General features: G+C 41.6%; 1 protein-coding gene across 12 annotated transcripts in view; it reads left to right on the top strand.

The window, feature by feature from the left end:
- DMC1 (DNA meiotic recombinase 1) overlaps positions 1–19489 on the top strand; it is a 326134-nt gene that overhangs the window by 77202 nt on the left and 229443 nt on the right. For all 12 annotated transcript variants that reach the window (XM_075182845.1, XM_075182850.1, XM_075182852.1 and 9 more), the window contains one exon: positions 13933–14015. In XM_075182845.1, the coding sequence (XP_075038946.1) occupies positions 13933–14015 (83 nt within the window). The remainder of the gene's footprint in view (positions 1–13932; positions 14016–19489) is intronic.

Consider the following 19489-nt stretch of genomic DNA (forward strand, 5'->3'; position numbering starts at 1 on the left):
ATCGCCGCAATATTATAAAGGGCTTTCAGTCACACGGTTTATCGCTTCATATTAATGTATGCCAAAAAGGGAAAGTAGAGGGTCTAAAAGTTTGAGCAATAAAACAGATTAATTTAACTACCAGGGATGGGGATCGTTTCAATATTCTCTGTAAACGTGAAGCTTTTTGGATCTTCAGATTGAAAACTCTGCTACCGTTTAGTCTTAATGACAGTATTGAACTTAACTTAACTTAACTTAACTTATAAATTATCCAAACCAAGCGGATCCTTTTAGATCGGATGTATAACTCATATTCTGAAGTCTTTGCTAAGCTATGTTATTTTTTATGTCATTTTCGTTTTTTATAGTTTTATTTAAAGTTGACCACGTTCAATTGGTTATCCTGTATATTCTATAACAACTCTATTCGATCGAATATTGTTTATTGATTTTTAATTTAAATTGTATTATTTAAGGTTTAATTATTATTTGCATTATACTTCATCAATTTTATTTCTAAATGTATGATTTGTACATGTTGACATTATGGTTCTGTGGATCATGTTAGGTTTTATATATGCATTTGATATATGCATTTTCAAATGATTATCTATTAGATTTATGATGCTATATTTTTTTTAAGAAAAGATCATTTACCTGAGATTTTATTTGTGTGGCTAAGCAGCACATGCAATTCATGTTTCTCCTGGTCAGGTGATCCGGATCACAAGAGATGGGATGTTTCCTAAGTGAGTGTTTTATTGCCGGATATTTTCGTAATGAATGATACATTGCCGGACAGTTCCGGATGGCCAGTTGATGATCATGTGATTTGGAACATAGGAGACCGGATACCTCCGAGGCTAACATCAAGCTGCCGGACCTCTCCGGGCGGTCAGTGGACGACCATGTGACTAGTCATGTGACTAGTTTCGTGTATTTAAACCAGCGCCGCTGGATCCTCTCATTATAACTACCTCTGATGAAGCGGCGCTACGCCGAGAAACGCGTTAGAATTTATACTCACAGAGTACAACTAGGTGTTGGCCAGTTTACAACCCCGGGGTTGATTTGGATTTCTTGCCAATAACAGCGCACTTCAGGCTGCCTTTTTTCCACACTGGAGGCTTTGGATCAGAATGGATCTTGGTATTTTGGAATCCACGGGCTTATGAAGAGAAGTTAAGTACCTGTTGATATTTAATGGTGCTAATTGCACCTATCGGTGTATACAATATCGGGACACTGATACAGGTTTTTCAACTATTCATCATTACAAAAGCCCTAAGAGGATTAGAACACCATTACATACACCTATTCCTCCAGTTATATATGGACATTGACTACGGCAGTATTTTTATATGGTACCATATTACAGCAATTTTTTGGCCATCAATTCTGGTTTACGGTTGAATTGCCCAAGATTTTGACCCCATAGTGGTCAGTGGTTATATTCTCCACAATATTGATACTAGGTCTATTGTTTTAATTCTTATCCCATATCTATTCAAGAATAAATTGTTTATTTTTAATCTGTTTGATGCTTTGCACTCTTCTTTTTCTGGCATGCTAAGTTAACTGTTCACATGAGAAATGAAATGTAGCTGACCAATATCATGGACAGTAAAGTAGATATATAATCAGCTCCCGAACTGTCCACAAATAACATTAGCCAAGAAGGGAAAAGGCATCAAACCGTTTAGATTGATGGAATACTATGCCAGCAATTAAGTTAAGTAGATAAACTACAGACATGTACATTTTCTAAGATCCAAACAAAAGAGAGATAGAGAAACATGGAAAATGAGTCTATGAGAAGAGACAAAATTCAGTATGGTCTTGAAAGTGTGGAAAGACCCATGTCAAGTAACTGAAGAGGGACTTAGATGGTATAGTTTGTTTTTTATCGAGCATCTACTGATGCCCCATTTTAAAGGTACATTAATAAAAGCTATTATAGCTGTATACCTTTGTAGGCTTCTGAATATGTGAATATAGTTGTGACAGGATGGACCTCCTATGCCACCCTGTCTGTTGTGTTGCTGGGGACCGGCTTGGCTTGTCTTGCCATCGTCCCCTTTCTCTCCCAAATTGCGCACTTCTAACCGCAGTAGGAGGGACCTGCAGCCACCAATAGGCTCCTTCATCGGCACCTAGAACCAGTTCCTTCTGGGTAACTTTCGCTGCTAGTGTACTCCCTCGCTGGGCACTTGGTGATAACTGATATGACTCCACCCTGCTGTATTTTCAGGCTAAACCAGTGTTAGCCACTTCACATTAAAAAGGTCTAATTCATTTAGTGAGGATTTCCTCTAGAAACGTTACAAAACCAAATCAAGACATACCGTCTTAGAAGTTACAAATCAAATTTCCTCCAACATTTGCCTATTCTATCAGAAATCATTACATTTGCAATGTTGTAAATTGGCACCTGCGCCACTAATTGAAATAAATTTCTATTATAAATTATTTCTTTGTGATCCAGTCACAATACTGCTAACAGTTTCTATAGTTTCTTAACACAGTCAAATGTAACAATAATATTACATTATAAAACTTTTCAATTTGAATTGAACAATGTGATTATAAAAATATATAAATGCATTTCATAATACAATGTATATGAATTATAGTATTTATTGACAACATTGCAAAAAATCTCAATAGGAGTTCCTCTGGAACAATAAGAAAGGCCTTGTCCACAAGCAAGCCCAGTCAGCTCCTGCTACATGATTTTATACCACCTATGAGATAACGCACTCTCTGACGTCTTCTGGAAGCCAACCAATAACAGTAAAATGACTAATTGCTGTAAACATTTTGAAACTCAATGGCCCTTCATCTGGAGCATATTTCAGATAAACTTAATGAAAAAAAAAATCTGCTCACCTTGAAGCTTGTATATTTACAGGATTTTCTGCCTTCAGAGGCAGAGAGTGGTCAGTCCCATATTTACCATTGGCATGTTACTTAAATTCAGTGTTTTCTCTGCTCATTAAGTGTCTTGGTGGTGGAAACACAATTCAAGTTGTTAACTAGATGGTATAGATGTCCCTCCTCTCTACACAAATATCACCCTCAAATCCCCTCTACTTGTCAGAGATGTCATAACGCCCCTGGAGTACTTTTCCATATATGGTAGGAATGTCCACACATATCAGATTTTTGGAAGCAAGTCTTTGGGCTCTCTGAGAATATAGTAGGGCATGAGATTCCTAGGTATCCGGGCTTCTGGCTACTCTCCCTTACCACTATCCCAATACAAAAATTCTACTACTAAAGGACTTGATAAATTGGGTCAGAGCTGTCATCCTGGTGCAGTGGAGATCCAGATCCCCACCCTCGATTAGACTCCATTGCGTGGACTTTTACATGTCCATGGATGACATTATCTTTTCTGCCAATTGTTACGGCTAGCGGTCTTATCATAAACCTGTAGAACAAGATGGAGAGGTCTTCACCTATAGCAGCCGCCTTTCCTATAGAGCTTGTTATGCTCACAGGTAATCGGATGCCCCCAGGTCTTATACTTAGAGTAGTACATGTTTATGAACGTACTATAGCGGGGAGTAGAATCAAACGTGGTCAGGAAACAGGCCGAGGTCTAGGTCCGAAGCAAGTACCGTGGTCAGAAACAGGCAAGCTGTCAGGGCTGCAGCAAACGAGGAGGATCCAAAAACAAAGCAAATGTCAGGGCAACAGGCAAAGAATCAAGTCCAATAAACAAGACCAAGGGTCATACACGAGCAATCCAACAACAAACAGGTTCAAAGCACAGGGAGCAGGATAGTACACAGCAATTGAGAACTATAACCGGCAGGGAGGTTAAGCCCTCCCTGCCTTATATACAGAGACTGGCCAATGGCAGCAGAGGAGACCAGCATGGAGTAATCAGCCTCAGAGGCTGATTAATTAATATGATTAATTAAACTAGTTGCGCACGCGCTCGGCTGCCCTTAATTCCGGGATGCGGCACTGCAACCTACAGCATCCCGACCGCTGTCTAGGCAACGGCCGGGATGAAAACAGGAAGTGTCGTCATGGAGATGGCCAGGACGCATCCTGCGGGCACAGTGAGTTGCGGCGGTTTGAGGCACCATCGCGACTCGTGACACCAATGACAAATGTGCAACTTTCACAACCACATGCTTCTTTGGTTAGAGTTTAATGAGTCAGCAGAGTTTAAATTTTCACCCATCTTTCCCAGACTGTTGGGGCAGACTCATGAATTGTTGTTTTATCATGTAGCATATGCTAGTTTCTAGTTTTTCTAAAGCCTCCCATCTTACATATTGTTCTAATAAAAAGAGGGGGGGGTGGTTCGCGCTCCCTTGTTACAGTGTGGTAAAAGAGGGCTGCCTGGGGGACCAGGGAGGTAAGGGATAGTCCCAACCCTTAGATATTACATATAAAAATGAAAAGCAGGGGTCCCCTTGGTGCACAAAGGAGTGTAAGAGATTGTTCAAATGTAAGGACCCTTGTATTTTATTTCTATTTGGGTCAAAGCATCAGACATGAAAACTGTCACAGTTTGGTAAACTGGATTCTTGAGTCTACCCAACTTGGCGTTACTCCCGGCAGGGCGTGGAGTCTAACGGATGGATGGTATTCACCAGTGACCACCGCAAGGTGATTTGGACTTAGCGGTGTCTGCCCACAGGTCGCGGTCCCTACCAGGAGTGTCAGGCAAGACCCTAGGGGAGTCAATAGTAAAATGTTATAAAGGGGCACAATGGAAGCAGATGGAATGTAAGCTCTTTGGCCGGCGGGCCAGTGAAGACTGATGGATACAGGTGGAGACTAGTGCAGCTTGGACAGTACAGCCTGTAGTGTAGCGGCACAAGAAGGATTGGTGCAACGTGAACAGTTCAGCCTGTAATTATAGCAGCCCTGCGGAGACAGGTGCAGCGTGAACAGTCCAGCCAGCAAAGTAGCGGAGACAAGTGCAGCTTAAGCGGTTGAGCCCGTAATATAGCAGCACAGCGGAGACAGGTGCAATATAAATATTCTAGGCCAGCAAGGTAACGGAGGCAGGTGCAGCTTGAGCGGTTGAGCCCATAGTATAGCAGCACAGCGGAGACAGGTGTAGCGTGAACAGTCCAGCCAGGAAGGTAACGGAGGCAGATGCAGCTTGAGCGGTTGAGCCTGTAGTATAGCAGCACAGCGGAGACAGGTGCAGCATGAACAGTCCAGCCAGCAAAGTAGCGGAGACAAGTGCAGCTTAAGCGGTTGAGCCCGTAATATAGCAGCACAGCGAAGATAGGTGCAGTGGGAACAGTCCAGTCAACAAGGTAACAGGAGCATGTGCAGCTTGAGCGGTATAGCCCATAATGCAGCAGCACAGCGGAGATAAGTGCAGCGTGAACAGTCCAGCCAACAAGGTAACAGAAGCAGGTGCAGCTTGAGCGGTATAGCCTGTAGTATAGCAGCACAGCGGAGATAGGTGCAGAGTGAACAGTCTAGTCAACAAGGTAACAGAAGCAGATGCAGCTTGAGCGGTATACGCAGTAGTATAGCAGCACAGCGAAGACAGGTGCAGCGTGAACAGAGCAGCCAGCAAGGTAACAGAGGGAGGTGCATCTTGAGCGATGTAGCCCGTAGTACAGCAGCACAGCGAAGACCGGTGCAGCGTGAACAGTCCAGCCAACAGAGTAATGAGGGCAAAGAGGTGCTGAGGATCCAAGTTAAATGTACAGGAGACAAGACTAAGTCTAATCAGGCAGTTAACTTGATCAACAGGCACTGAGGAGAAAGGGGAAGTGCCTTTTCAAGTTTGGAGCTGACAGCCAATGGAAAACATGCAGAGGACACAAAGGCTTAAGGTCTGCGCATGCGCAGAGCCAAAGCCAGGACGCCAGCAGCTAAAGTATGAATCAATGGGTAACAGGTGAGCGTGTCAGTCTTCGGTTGTGGAAGCCGAATGAGCGCCGTGTGACAAAAACATAGTGTCATCGGTACACAAAATATCAAACCAAAGGTTGCAACCTTGTAAATGAATCACATGACACAATATATGTAGGTAGCCAAGGGAACAGAACATTGGAATGACAGGCAAACAGGTATCATGAGCAATAATATTATCTCAGTGTTGGTTCCTATATGGCAACCAAAAAGTCTGTGTGGATAAGTGGACAGACTTCCCAATAGGCGGAATATTGGAGAGTATATCACATAAAGTTTGGTAATAAAGTCCAATGTAGGCACCAATTCCAGAATGATAATAGCTTTGTCAGAATGGCGAAAAGCTATATGGTGAAGATTGGTAACAGATGTCCCCACATAGAGTCTCTAATGGTGTGCAGGCTGGGTGTACTAATAGGTGTCTGTTCCGATAACCAGCAAGGTTGAAGTGCAGTGCCTGTCTGTAGTGCTGGGACATACACGGAGTGAGGACTTACCCCAAGCGGGTTGTAGAACAGCCTCTCTCCTTTCAGTATCCGCCACAGCGCTGCCCTTGCGTCGGGATGTTAAATGTGCTGGAACCGAAGAGTCGCGGCCGCGGCTTTCCGATAGTTCACTCATGCACATGCGATTCGAAGAAAGGTGAATAGTCTCGTCCTCTATTAGCTCCAATCCAGAGAATGTGGTTTTGGGTAGAGGTACAGCAGGTTAACCTACGCGTTTCGCAAATGGCTTCTTCAATGATGGAGGTAGAAGGGAACAGGTACTTAAAGGCACTCCAGGAGGAGGTCTGCGCCATGATTGGTTAATACGAGTAGCCTCTGATCGGTCCTACTAATGATTGGCAGGCTCCAGAGCTAATAGCAAGAATGTCATATCACTGATAAAGAAGCAAATCCATTAATAAAATCAGTCCAAATGCGTGTAATATCATTCCATAGTCCTGTGAGCAATTTATATTAGGGATGAAAATTAAGTGGATATTAAGCAGAGTTCTAAATGAACATATTACATAAATGATGCATGATTTCAGATAAGGGAGGAGTGAGAAGTAACAAAACCATACACAGATTATAGTGGAGGAGCGGGTGGTTAGTGAAACTGATTTAATTCAAAATCTATGTTTAGACCTTGTGGGACCAAGGTTTTCAGGCTGAAAATGAATTTTTACTCTTCTTGTGAGATGAGTCTAATGTAATCCCCCCCCCCCTCCAGGGTTTATCAACCTTTTATCAACCTTCTTAATTCCCATAAAGTAGAGTTGGCAAGGATCCTGGGAATGATAGAAAACATTTGTAAAACATTTTTACATATTGTTCTACCTACCTACCTTTGGATCACTTCCAAACCCTAAGATGTAATGTTAAGAAAACCGATAGCTTCTTATCCTATCTTCGTCTCTTGTACGTTAGCAATTTCTATGTTACCATATGAATATATGAGCACTCACACCCCCTTCCCTTCCCGACCCTCTCCTCCTTCTTTCCTTGTGTGTCTTCCCTTCCCCATCTATTTTCTTTTGTATTTATACAATTGTTCAGTACTATTAAAATGCAAATGTTCTGTTATGTGTGTTAATGAGCTACCCACCCTAAGGCAACCCATCTAAATATTAATTATATTTTTTATATGCTTTTAATATGTTAAATGTAGCTATTTGACTAATCTTTTGTTTTGTATTCAGACATTATTTTCCAAACTGCTCCACAGACTCTTAACAGGAGGAAGCCAGAGGTAATTAGTCATTGAATGACTCGATTACTGATTACTTTCTAGTACTGGAACAATGGTGAGAGCATACACTTTTAACAGTAAATTCAATGACCAGTCACTGTCTGCTTCCTTCTGTTAGTGAGCGAGGACTAGCCTTGCCAATTCGTTAGCGCAGGTGACAGGACCAATATCAAATTCGGCAATACATTTAATCACTTCCTTTATGACTTAGTGTGCTTGGAAGATAATGTGTGCATGTCAATAGCATTTGTGAGGATCTATCCAATTTTAAGTGCAAGTTCCATTTTTACACCTGCCATGCCAGTGCCTGTTCCGAAAGTTTCTTTTTTACAGTGGAGATCCTCAGGCCTCATCCAATGCACAATCAAATTCGATTTTCAGTTTGAGAACTTTGTGTCAGAGCAGGGCATATGTCTAGCCCTTCACTGGTGAAACATTTTCCTGGGCCATACCTATGGGAATGGAATGATCTTCTATACAACACCGTTTGAAAATTCCACTGAGCTTAGTAGGTATCCTTTGGAGCTCAGCTGGAATAATGTAAAGGTATATATGTGTGTGTGTAAATTGGGCATTCTCTATGTATCTTTGAGAACAGATCTGCTAGAACATGTGCCAGGTCTCCCTCAAGAACCTTGTAATATTCTGCCGTAAGGCCATTCGGGCCTGGTGTTTTATTAAGTTTTAAGTGTTTGATTGCCAGCTCTGTATCCCGAGATGTAATGTCTGTCGCCATAATTTCTCTTTGATCTGGCGTCAATGAAGGCAGTTTGGCCTCCGCCAAGAATTTGGACATTAGCTGAGGATTTGGCGAAGAACCATTATATAAGGCTGAATAGTACGTTTGGAAGGCTTCCAAAATCTCCTCCGATTTAGTGAGGAGTTTAGACGAATTTGGGTCTTTAAGGGCGACTATGTGACTTTTACGTTTCTGGGGTTTGGTTATGTTTGCAAGTAGTTTGCCAGCTTTATTTCCCCATCTAAAGAATTTATTTTTTGAAAACTCAATTTGCTGTTTTGCTTGAGAAGTCAAAAAACTTTCTAAGAGTTGTCTCGCCTCACAATAGGCCGTCCATGTCAAATCAGATTGATCAGAGGTATATTTGGTATAGGCCTTGGCTGATAGTCTGTGCAAGTTATCATAAATTTCTCTCGTCTTTTTGCGATGTCTAGACACATCTGCAATTATATGGCCCCGCATAACCGCTTTTGAAGCTTCCCAGAAAAGGATTTTGTCATCCCATTGTTCAATGTTATCATCTAAATATTCAGCCCATTTGTGTCTTAGGAATTGCTGGAAATGGTCTGAGTTATATAGATAAGTAGGAAATCTCCAATGTCTAGATCTCTTTCTTACACTCGGATTTTGAATCGTAATAGAGACCATGGCATGATCTGATATAATTATATCAGTGATGTCTTCCTTACGAACCCATGGCATTAAAGTGTCAGCGACTAACAAATAGTATATACGTGAAAAGGATCCATGCACACTAGAATAGAAAGAGTATGACCTGTCTGTTGGGTTTAAAAGGCACCATGGATCAACCATGCCACACCTGGACATCAAACCAAAAAACCTTCAGAGTCTCTTGGGTTAGTGATGGAAGTTACATTTGACCTATCGTATTTTGGGTCAATGACCACATTAAAGTCACCTGCAATCACAAGGTTAGGGGTGTTTCGCTGTAGGACAAGCTGGATCAGAGATTGGTAGAAATCTCGTTGTGGTCCATTAGGGGCGTAAATGTTCAAGAAAGTATATTTCTCATCGTTAATTTGTAAGTGGATTAGTATATATCGGCCCTCGGGGTCTATGACTGAGTCTAATATTGTATATTGAAGATGCCTAGCAATTACTATGGCCACTCCCCTGGATTTTGTTTTATATGAGGCCGAGATGCAATCTCCAATCCAACCCCCCCGCAAAGCACAATCATCAGCCTTCCTCCAATGTGTCTCCTGTAGAAATGCTATGTCAACATGAGCTCTTTTAAGGTGGGTAAGGAGCTTTTTACGTTTAATGGGAGAATTGAGACCACCCACATTCCAAGATGATAATTAAGGGTCTGCGGGGTGTTGGGCAAATGAGATCCCAACTGTGTAGACTGCATTTTTAACCTATCCCCATACTGGGGTGATTAGTCAAACCATAGATGTGTAAGAGGAGAATATAAGAAACCTCCTCCAAAACCATCAATAAGTAAACTTGACATAAGTAGTGGACTTCTTTATCCCATGTTTGTATAGTGAGACATTGTATGATTAGCACTTTTGTGAAAATTAAAAACAGAACACATAATGCATTACAATTTTTCTACCTCAAACCTTTTCTTAACATTTTCCTAACCAAATTTTGTGTTTGATCCCTGGAAACATTACCAGAGATCATAGAACCTTCAACCATAAATATTTGTAATATACCTAAGTCTATACGTATTTTCATACATAGAGAGTTCACGTATTTCTAATAAGCAAATATCACATAGTCATCATGTTTTGTTTTTTTTGTTAACCTTTTACATCTTGTTGACTAAATCCAAAGCATTGTCTCATTCAAGTTGGTGCCCTAGAGGATGGACGAGTATTAGTTGGTGACCCTGAATGTGGAATCGACACCCGAAAGTGTTTTTTAGCTATCTCCGGATTTTCAAAGATCAGCATTTGGCCATTTTCCACCACTCTAAGCTTAGCTGGGTAAATAAGGGCAAAGCTTTTATCGTTATCAGCCAGGAACTTGCAAACCGGCGAAAATTTCTTTCTTTTCTGTGACAACATAGCCAAATAATCCTGAAATATTAATATTCTATTGCCTTCAATCTCCAATTGCTTCTTCCGCCTGAATGCTATCAATATCTTTTCCTTATCTGTGAAGTCTAGGGGATATATTTACTGAACTGCGGGTTTGAAAAAGTGGAGGTGTTGCCTATAGCAACCAATCAAATTCTAGCTTTCATCTTGTAGAATGTGCTAAATAAATGATAGCTAGAATCTGATTGGTTGCTATAGGCAACATCTCTACTTTTTCAAACCCGCCGTTTAGTAAATCTAGCCCTAAGAATCTAGCCAAAACAGGTCGTGGTCTAGCAGAGTTGCCCTCTTTAATTGGGCCTAGACGGTGGGCTCGTTCTATATGTAGGTTGTCTATTTCATCGTGCAAATTTAGGGCAACTATTAGGTCCTGTCTAAGATATGAGAATAAATCAGGTCCTTTCACCGACCCTGGAATACCAATAAACCTGAGATTATTCCTTCAGCTACGGTTTTTCAGGTCATCCATTTTTTCCTGCATTTGTGCCCATTTACACGAATCTTGTTCAGCCCCATTTTGTAAGGATAGAACGTTATCCCCCACGTCGCTGGTACGTTGTTCCAGCGTATTTATTCTGGACGTATTTTGTGCTATTTTAGCGACAGCTGCATCAAAAGTGTCCTGAATAGCTCCAAACTTTTTGTCTATGATGGGAAGGAGGATATCTAGAATGGTTTGGGCCGTATCTGAACTTGTAGTAGTTGCAGGTCTAATAAGAGGAGTTTGGTCCCCCTCCTCCATCTCCCCCGCAGAGAGGGGCGAGGAAGGAGAGGAAGCACCCCTACCCACCCCAGGCTTGTTTCTGCCCGCCGTAACCTGGTCTGGCTTACTATTTGCACGTTTGGATATATTTTTACTACAATACTTCTCCATATCCTAGCCAACCAGGTACTAATACAAGACACCAATCTAAAGGTCAGTTAAGGATTAATATATAAGGATTTCAATACCACGTGACTGTAGTTATATTGTGAACTCTCTCCTCTTACATTGAATTGATCACATACTAAAGAGAAAAAATGTTAGAAAATAGAGATACCAAAGTTATTTTCTAATCTTAATTATCTATCCCAAAAGCATCAATATGATATCAAAGTTTAAAAGTATCTATTTCGAATTATCAATTTGAACACTTATATTACTAATTCAAAACTACTAAGGAATATAAGGTATTAAACAACATAACATATATGGTTATACGTATCCAACTTCAGGAACGCTACAGTGTTTGTCTCTGCTCCGTAGGCCCACTTGTGTGGCCGGACTCCGGGGAGAAAAGGATAGGAGGAATTCTTCTGCACTCGGCTTTCCAGTTAAAACGAATCGCGTGTCCACTCCAACTCCAGCTCTCAAATGGAGTGTATTCCGTTTCTTTCAAGATTGAAGCCATCAATGGAAATGAGTTGCTTGAAGAGATTTGTTAAAACGCCGTCATCCAGGTGTACCGCCCTCCGGAGGTCCTTATATTTGATTTTCAGTCAGTCATCTGCGCAGGATGAGTGTCCAAGGATCTAAGATAGCGACAGTCCACTACTCAAGATAACAAGAGGCAATAGTGTGAATAAGGTCCGATGCAATGGAGTAGAATTTTTAAGCTGTGGCGCGACCATACAGCCAATTGCGAATCAAAAGTCCCAGTAGCACCGCTGGAGGGTCTGGAGCAAGGAAGGAACCTAGCGAATCTAAATGTAATGAATCCACAGGAAGCACCAGATATCAGCCGTTCAATTAGGTCGCGAGTCAGAATAGATAGGCGAGATAGGTTCCAAGGGTCTATGTAGATGTCAGACAGGCTCAGATCTTAGTAAGGGCTCCTGACGTTGGGATGCAATGGGTTAACTTTATCCCGGTTTTAATACAGGATTTTGTAGTATCTTGTTTGCCCGGAGCGATATCCAGGTTACCCCCTTTAATTTTTTAAACACATGTAGTTCCAGCAGCGGTTTTTTTATTCTTTTTTTTTTTTTTTCCCTTTCTTTGGGATCCTGCATAGATTCAATAGGCACAACTTGTAGTGTGGTGTATTGCACACTAGATGGCAGCAAAGAGTAGTAATGATTATTTAGGTGCTGTTGGCAAGCTGCCAAGGTAAAGTAGAGACAGAAACAGCAGACTTTTTTAAGATAAACTAGTTTCCATTAGTTATTTGTTGGTGTGAGTTAGAATCTCTCATCTCAGCCACAAACATGCAGGCATCACTATAATGACTGACACTTCTCTCTGCCCTATTGGAAACTTTTAATGTGCTGATAGCTGTTGTGAAGCTCTGCAGTCAGATTGTCTTTCAATCTGTGACCTAAGGCACTCCCCCGTTCTGCATCTGAATGTGAATGGAAGCAGTCTCAATGAGGCTTTAACAACCACTATATACTATGTGCTTCACTAGCCTTCAGGAATGTCTTCAGCGGCACTATGGTTGAATGAAAAAACTGCCTGAGCAATAGAGATTGCTGCCGGGGAGCTTGTTATTATCAGAGGGATGTTTTCTCCTACCTCCACTGTGTAGTGAAGCGTGACTCCACCCCTCTCCACTTCACAACATGTCCCAGCAGGCCCCAGGGAGTTTTTTTATATTTGCTAAGTGCCTCCTAGAGCGGCGGTTCCCAAACTGTGCGCCGCGGCTCCCAGGGGTGCCGCGGCGCTGTCACTGGGGTGCCGCGGGCCAGCCAAAAAAAAAGAAAGCACATAAACTTACCAATCCGCCGGGACCCAGCAGCCTCCTCTCTCCCACAGCTGTCACTGAATATCGACGTCAGTGACAGCTGCGGGAGAGAGGAGGCTGCTGGGTCCCGGCGCCCGGCGGATTGGTAAGCTTATGTGCTCTTTCTTTTTTAAATGGAGAAGAGAAAGGTGGGCTCCATTTACAAGACCCAGTCTGGGTCTTCTGTTCTGATGTCAGACTGATTAAGGCTGGCAAAATAAACACCTTTATTTTGAAGATTCTTTTATTTCCTTGCTTAATAAAACTGGCTGAGGCCAGGTTTATCCAAATACTTGGACTTTTGTGATCTCTCGGCCCATGTACATCTACCCCAGGAAATGACACCTGTTCCCCTACCCTTGTCACAGTATATATATATATATATATATATATATATATATATATATATATATATATTGTCCTTTACAACTCCTAAACACTACACAACTAGGAACCCCACAATGACACACACCATATTATATTAATACATTGCATATAGTATACAGTATACAGATTAACACAAAAATGTGGTACTTAGGACCAGTTTTGAGAGCTTAGCAATGCTTATGCCTTATTGTTTATTATTCGCCTCAACTGTCAGAGGCTATCCTGTTTGACTGCACTATCTGCACTCTTGCATGAGTTGGAAGAAACTAAATATATAGTAAATTCTTGTAGTGGCAAAACAATCGACCAAACAAGTCATCCTAGATGTAGAGTTACCGAAATCAATTCGGTAAAATAAGTAAATAAAAAATAACAATATCTTACATAATGTTCTTCTCTTGTGTATACCCTATAGGAACCCGGTTTTCTTACTGCCTTTGAATACAGCGTGAAGAGGAAAAAGGTGTTCCATATATCTACTGGAAGCCAGGAACTTGAGTAATCTATGTGTGGCCTTTATAACTTGATGCTAACATGCATTCATTTTTAAATTAATTTAAAAATATTTTTCATTGATTTATGTTAATACCTTAACAGTTACATCTATTAAACACCAGTACAGCTGCAGTAAGCAAACATATTTATATAGTACTGTTACTTGTAATTTTATACAATATGCATGTTTTTAAAAGGAGCAGTAACAACTGTGGTAAACTTTATGGAATGGCACTGTGCATTAGGCTTATGGGTTATTCAAAAATTTGCAAAACGTATGACTTATAATTGTGAAATGTAATTTTTCTATCTTCCTGGTCCAAGAGTTAGCCACTTAATTTGAAAAATTTAGAAGCCCCTCCCCTTCTTCAAACTCACTCCAACAGAACCTAATTTAAAACTAAGCACCACTGAGGATTTGAGCTGATTAAGAGCCTTAGCTGCCATCACTCCCACTCTCATCGTGGGATGGGAAACCTTCCTCACCAGTTTTAGGTATTCAGACTCATACAAGTCACTGTATTTACACTCTTTTTCTCTGTTTTAGTGAGTACTACAGTTAATCAAATTTAATGTCTGTCTCTGTATTTGAACTTTCTTACCATCAGATTGCAGTGTAGTGTAGTATACACTTTTATTAGACTGTGCTCTACAGCTGTCCCTCTGTTTTGTCACCCTTCTGTCATAATAGATAAGGGGTTTAGTTCCAAAGCGAAGTCTGCACTCTTGCATGGGAGAAAATTAGTAATGTATTTTACCTGTTCAAAAGGTCAGGTTAAGCTGCCAAATGAATGACCTGAAACAGAAATGTGCAGCTTGTGAGACTAAGGGCCATGGAACTTGCATGTTTTTTTGTGGGGGGAAAGGGCGCTGGTGATATTTTAGGTAGGCATGAGAGAAGTCGCTGGCCCACTCCATTGCACAGCTAACATGGCTGGTAGTGTGCCTTACGAAAGTAAGTGAAGTATTCCTCTTAATCCCCCTGCAGATATTTCAGGGCTTAACTATCTACCTCAAGATTCGCCATTTGCAGCTTAGTTCTAGCTGTGCTGCAGGACTTTAGTATGCAAAACCCAGAAAAACCATAGGTTACTGACATTTCCCTATTTAAAAGAAAAAATAAACAATTTATTTTCTGTCATATTCTCAACTTGAGTCATTAAGCAAAGTCTGAACCAAACCTGATAGAACATTTCAGATTCCACGCAGGCTGCAATGTTATTTATACACTACCTAATGAGGATACTGGGAAATTGTGAGGAAGTGGTAATACCCAATAAAGGTGGGTAACCGTATTGCCCAGCTTTATAAATCTACACCAATTCCTATGCCGAAAACTGCTTCTCTGAAGGACAGCAGGGATGGGAAATGTGAGTTATTTTAAAGTCAATTTTTGTGGTAGCGGGAACTGCTCTCAGACTCTTATGCGCTCATTTGCCTAGGTTAACAAAGCTGTAGAGAAATGGTCAGAACAGATTTCTGAGGTCTTAACTAATGTCTTAGATTTATTTTTTTTTTAAATAAGTTTTTATTGAGGTTTAACAACAAATACAGGTTATATAAATGTACTTTCAACAGTATTCGTTTTGGATGGCGGGTGATAAAGAGATTATAACATCATAACAACATAACTCTAAGCCAAAAAAGATTGAATGTATCAATGAGAATATACATTCCCATCCATAGAAGGTGGGTATTGCTAACCTGAAACATAGAACACAAAGACAGACAGGGGGGGGGGGGACACAAAGGAAACAAAAGGGAAGAATGGGGGATAGCATGATGCAAGTCTACATAGTAAAAGGTCTACAGCGTATATAGAGTAGGTATATGACAAAGCCTAATCCAACAATCAGAAGCGTTTGATACAACCCTGTACCTAAAGATAGATGGTTCAGGTGGGTGTACCCAAGGCCGCAAACTCTGGCGAATCTATAAATTTTAACCAAGGTCCCCATATAGTATAATATGTTACAAAAGAGTCCTTATCTGACAAATATAATTCGTCCATGGACCTGTAATATTCTAATCTCCTAATCCAGTCCCGAATATTCGGTGGCGTGGTTGTTTTCCATCTCACAGGTATGACTGCCTTGGCGGCTGATATCACAAATTTTAATAGAGATTTTTTAAAGCAGGAAATAGGCATATCTACTTTATTGAGGAGCCAATACACCGGGGTGTCGGGAATAGCCTGGCCAAGCAACTTCCGTGTGATGTCTATAACCTGCGACCAAAAGGGTCGTAATATGGGACAGTCCCACCATATATGTAATAAGGAACCTGATCCCAAATTACACCTCCAGCAGGCACTAGACAGTCCGCGAAACATTTTTGCAAGATGTTCCGGGCATCTATACCACCTGGTGAGAACCTTAAAGTGGGTCTCTAATATTGAGAGGTTAGGTGAGCAAGCATGGATTGCTTGGAAAATTTTCGACCAATCAGTCTCTCTTGATTCTATTCCTAGATCCCTTTCCCACTCCAAGAGAAATTTCGGGGGAGATCTAAAGCGGAACTCGATTAAGAGTTTGTAGATAGTCGATAAGGAGTGTGGGGTGTGATGCGGTCTGCTACAGAGGGATTCAAAGACTGTCAAATTCCTATTAATATCCTGTTTTGGGAGACTAAGAGCGAGAAAATGTTTAAGCTGAAGATATCACCAGATCTCTATATTCGGTAGTTTCCACTTAGATTGAATCTCTACAAATGAGAGGACCCCAGTAGCTCCCACCAACTGGCCTACACGATGGATTCCTGCCCGCGACCACAGGTTAAACGCTAATGGAGTAGTTCCTGGGGGGAATTTAGGATTATTAAACAATGGCGTTAGTGGGGATATTAAAGATGAAATATGAGTAAGAGTTCTTAACTTAGACCATTTAACAAGAGTGGGCCCTAGGGTAGGGTGCGAGACCTTGGGTAATTTGGTTAACCAAATTACTGTAGTACTAGAAGAGTCGAGGTATGATGATTCGATCGCTACCCATTGTTTCCCTCCCTCTTGAACTGACATCTCCATTATTCTGGTTAATATAGCAGCATCATAGTACGAGGGTATATGGGGAAGCTGGAGACCCCCCAGGTGTCTTTGTCTAAATAAAGTTTCATGCTTGAATCTTGGGCGCCTCCCACTCCACACAAAGTCCCGCACCAGACGCTGAATGCCCTGAAACCAGGAGTCGGGAATTAAGATAGGTAACGTCTGTATAAGGTAGAGAAGTAGGGGCAGGACATTCATTTTTATAATGTTAACCCTACCTATCCATGTGAAATTCTTGCTCTGCCACTCTCTCAAATCAGCCCGGAGATTCCCAAGAAGTGGTTTAAAGTTGAGGTCGTATAGGCGTGAGAGATCGTTAGAAAGTACCACGCCTAAATATTTCAATTGGGTGGGATGCCAAATAAAAGGAAAGGCACATTTTAAACCCTCCACCACGGGTGCCGGGGTATTAATGTTCAGAGCTACTGACTTGCCATAATTAATTTTGAAGTTAGATAGTAAACCAAACCTTCGGAATTCCTTAACTAAGTTGGGTAGGGAAACAACCGGGTTGGTAATAACGGCCAAAAGGTCGTCCGCGAATAAAGCGAGTTTATGTTCTCTCTCACCCACCTGGACACCGGATATATTCGGATTGGCCCTGATTGCCCTTGCCAACGCCTCCATGCACAGCACAAATATGAGTGGAGACAGCGGACACATCTGCCTAGTGCCATTATTAATCATCACCGGTTCCGACAGATCGCCGTTAATTTTAATTCTAGCCCTGGATTGTCGATAAAGTGCTTAGATTCTATGAAGTCCCAATGGGCCTAATCCAAGATGCTCCAGGAGCCCTCTCATAAACGGCCAACTCACACGGTCAAAGGCCTTTTCTGCATCTGTAGACAAGAGCATTGAAGCCGTTGTTGAGCATGAGGCTGAGTAAATCAAATCTATCACCTTGGTGGTGTTGTCCCGTGCCTCGCGATCCGGGACAAAGCTCACCTGGTCTGAGTGAATCAGATCTGGTAGTAGGTATTTTAATCTATTTGCGATAAGTTTTGCGTACAACTTAACGTCTACGTTCAGCAAGGAAATAGGCCTATAGCTTGCACATTGAGAGGGGTCCTTCCCTTCCTTGGGGATCACCGTTATATATGGGCTTCCAAACTCTGTGGGGAGAAAGCAAAGTCGTTGGAGATCGCATTAAAGGCCGGCACCATCAGGGGTATCAACTTATCTTTAAAGGTCTTATAGTATGCAATGGAAAAGCCATCAGGGCCCGGACTTTTACCCGAAGGTGTTGATTTAATTACCTCCCTCAACTCCCCTTCAGTGAAAGGTTGTTCCAGTTTATCCCTTTCTGATCTTGAGAGAGTGGGAAAACTGATCTCCTTTAAATATGCCGCAATCTGAGCTGAGCGTGTAGCATCTATAGGGTCAAGTTCTTGAGTTTCGAGATTATATAATTTGGTGTAGTATGTGTGGAATGCACCCGCTATGTCATCGGTTAATTTGCACTCCCGATCATTGTTGTCCTTAATCATGGCAATGTAGGCCTTAGCTCACTGTTTACGCAGAGCCCTAGCCAACATTGTTCCCGGTCTGTTTCCCCAGCTAAAGAAGCGATGGCGACACCTCTGGAAGTCAAGCTTCACTTTATCATAAAGTAATTTGTTAAGTGCCGCCCTCGTCTCCATAAGCTTGTTCAACAGGTCCCTAGACATGTTGGATTTATGTGTCGTCTCTAAGTCCCTAATCTGCTGAAGTAAGTGATCTCGATATGCGATGTTTTCTTTCTTCATACGGGAGCCTAACTCGATAAGTTTCCCTCTGATAACGCATTTATGTGCCTCCCAGATAGTAATTCTCGAGACGTCTGGAGTAACATTGTCAGATATATAGTCATCTAATGCAGCAGTCAGTTGATCCCTACAATATGTATTTTGGAGGAGAAGCTCGTTTAGGCACCAAGTGCATTTTTTAGTCTTTAAATGGGATAGTTGAAAAGTCAATGAAATGGGTGCGTGATCTGACCAAGTTATTTGGCCAATAGATGTTGTTAGAAGGCTAGGGAGGAACTGTTGTGGAAGGAGCAGATAGTCAATCCGTGAGTATACCTCATGGGGGTGGGAGAAAAAGGAATAGTCCCTCTCCCCTTGGTGTTGCAGGCACCATGTGTCGACCAGTTGGTGTTCATGGAGTGTACGTCTAACCTTAGAATGTTGCGATCTGCGCACCCCTGTCCGGCTATTAGAGGTATCAATTTCTGGATGAAGGGTCCAATTTAGATCGCCTCCCACAAGCAGAATTCCCTCCGCATATTCTGCGACTTTATCTAATACCTGTGAAATAAACAGTGGTTGACCTTGGTTAGGCAGATATAAGTTCACAAAAGTATATATAACATCAAATAATCGACATTTTATCAGAAGTGCTCTTCCTTCTACTAGACAAATTTTCTGAAAATCTGAGAAGGGCAATCTCTTAG

This window comes from Mixophyes fleayi, chromosome 8 (genome assembly GCF_038048845.1).
Source record: "Mixophyes fleayi isolate aMixFle1 chromosome 8, aMixFle1.hap1, whole genome shotgun sequence".
In the NCBI taxonomy this organism is placed as follows: Eukaryota; Metazoa; Chordata; class Amphibia; order Anura; family Limnodynastidae; genus Mixophyes; species Mixophyes fleayi.